Source organism: Zingiber officinale, chromosome 1A (assembly GCF_018446385.1).
Source record: "Zingiber officinale cultivar Zhangliang chromosome 1A, Zo_v1.1, whole genome shotgun sequence".
Classification (NCBI taxonomy): domain Eukaryota; kingdom Viridiplantae; phylum Streptophyta; class Magnoliopsida; order Zingiberales; family Zingiberaceae; genus Zingiber; species Zingiber officinale.
Window position 1 is genome coordinate 149,388,980 of NC_055987.1, and position 2,462 is coordinate 149,391,441.

At 45.7% G+C, this 2,462-nt stretch overlaps 1 protein-coding gene across 1 annotated transcript; it reads right to left on the minus strand.

The window, feature by feature from the left end:
* Positions 1 to 322: 322 nt before the first annotated feature.
* On the minus strand, positions 323 to 1,849 carry LOC122004932 (berberine bridge enzyme-like 26). Its single transcript, XM_042559802.1, has one exon. The coding sequence runs from the start codon at positions 1,790 to 1,792 to the stop codon at positions 323 to 325; it is 1,470 nt and encodes a 489-aa protein (XP_042415736.1). The 5' UTR covers positions 1,793 to 1,849.
* Positions 1,850 to 2,462: the final 613 nt, after the last annotated feature.

The following is a 2,462-nucleotide window of genomic DNA, read 5'->3' on the forward strand; positions in this document are numbered from 1 at the left end:
AATAATAATTTAAATTAGATAAATAAAATTAAAAATGTATTTATTTAATGTTAAAATACAAACTATAGATGAATAAGTGAATAACGGGATCCTAAATAATAAGGGTTAATGTGCGTGATGCTAAGTAATAGGGTTAATGTTAAAAAAAAATAAATTTTAAAGAATTTAAATAATAATAATAATAGTAATAATAATAACTAATGTTAAAATAAATTTAAGATAATGGGAAGGTTTTCTGACAAAGTGACGGATACTATAACATCCACCGGTACAAATGCCCTGATATTATAATTAAATGCATTCAAATACAAAGCATATTTATTCACCAAGCAGCAAAAGGAGGGATGCCTTGTTCATTCCAGAAATAGTTCTCAGGGTCAACTCGAGCCTTAACTTTTGCGAGCTTGTCAAAGTTGCGGAGGAAGTATCTTATTCCCCAAGCGCTTGCCTCCTTGTAGCTCGTCCTGCCCTCTGTGCTGCAGCCCAAGTCGATATCCTTGTAGTTAATATACGCAGCTCTCGGATTGCTCGACACGTGAGGGGCCATGTAGTCGTAGAGCCTCCTCATCCATGTCAAGTGCCTCTCCGTCACCTCCGTCTGTGTCTCAAACCACCTCATGAAGTACTGAATGTTATACAAATTCCCCTTCCTGTGAGGGAAGGCAATAGCGTCGTCTTCTATCTCCCAATGCCTTCCTCCCCACGGCTCAAATATCATCTCCAGAGGCTCTTCCTCCCCCTCCATCATAACCTTCCATATCCCCTCCCATGCCTCCTCGGAGATGGGCTCCCTCACGAAGTCCGACTTGGCTTTGAAGGAGCTGTTGAACGCCGGCTGCCGGTTCAACAGCGCGCGGGTATTATTCAATGCATGGCCGCCGAAGTAGAGAGTCGACTCCACCCAACTCAGCTCGTTGCAGTCCTCGGCCCTCACGCCCAGCTCAGGGAAGCTCTTCTGGATGGCAGCAAGCGTCGCGCCACGCGGCCCAAGGAACAGGCCTTGGAATGTGGCCTGGATCGTGCGGTTCGCCGGCGCTTCTCCGATCGCAATCACCGAGACCCTGATCCATAGATCGTCGGCGAGCCGCGGCGCGATGCTCTGCCATGAATTCAGCAACCTCGTCGCACCCTGTCCCAGCGTTCTGCTAACGGAGAACACCGTCAGTTTGGGCGGCACCGGAACGAGTCGCAACTTGTAGGCCACGACGATGCCGAAGTTCGCCGCGCCGCCTCCTCTTATCGCCCAAAACAAGTCTTCCCCCATGGTCTCCCTGGTCAACAGCTCGCCCTCGGCGTTGACCATCCTGACATCAACGACGTTGTCTGCGGCGAGGCCGTACTTCCTATGCAGCGACCCAATGCCGCCGCCGCTGATGTGCCCACCGACACCGACCGTGGAGCAGATGCCGGCAGGGAACCCATCAGTGGGGCTGGCGGCAGCCACGTTGTAGTACACCTCGCCGAGGGTGGCGCCAGCGCCGACCCAGGCGGTGTGGTCTGCGGCGTCTACCTCGATGGAACGAAGGCCAGAGAGGTCGAGGACGGCAAACGGTTCGTCAGTACTGGTGAAGGAGACGTAGGAGAGGCCCTCGTAGTCATGGCCGCCGCTGCGGACGCGGAGGCGGACGCCATGAAGGCGGCAGCAGAGGACGGCGGCCTGCGCGTCGTGGGCGACGGAGGGGAGGATGAGGAAGGAGGGAGTCTCTGCGCCGGAGGAGAGGAAGCGGAGGTTTTGGATGGAGGAGCGGTAGAGGGTGGCGAAATTAGAGGTGTCGTTGGGAGTGTAGATCATCGAAGGAGAAGAGGAAGATCCTCCGGTTGCTTCGAGAAAGCAATTGAGGAAGTTGGCTTGTGTATCATTTGCTGCGTGAGAAGTGCAGAGGAGGAAGAAGAAGAAACACAAGAAAATGACGGCGGACGCCATTGCAAGGCTGCACGTTGCACTCTGTAACGCGCTCTCGGGTCCATAATATCGAGATTAGGACATCTCCAATTGTTAAGCTTTCAATGAGGTTTTTTTTTTTTTGAATTTTAATCTGTCACATTAATATTATAAAAATTTATTAAAATATTTCTAATGGTTAAAATTCTAAGGGTATCTTGAATAGATAGAGCGCTAAATGAACTTTTTAATTTTGAATTTTTAATTTAATATAATTTATCACTTTATTTAATATTTAATTATTTTATAAATTTAATTATAGTTATTTGTATATTTTTTTAAGTTATCTCAAATATATTTATTTTTTAAAAAAATATATAATTTTAATTATTATTAATTATTTATAAACTGAAACATTATATATAATTATTTTTAAATTATGAAAAAGTATGAATAATCGAATCAATATATCAAATAAATTAATAGTAAAGCAATTACAGGCCAACGTTTAATGCACGAGTTAGATGGAAAACATGTGATCTGATCTCGGCAATTCTTACTGTAATTAGTTAGGAAAATA

Bases quoted from the DNA above. Each gene is read 5' to 3' on its own strand.
- LOC122004932 (XM_042559802.1), bottom strand. From the start codon at position 1,792: ATGATCTACACTCCCAACGACACCTCTAATTTCGCCACCCTCTACCGC.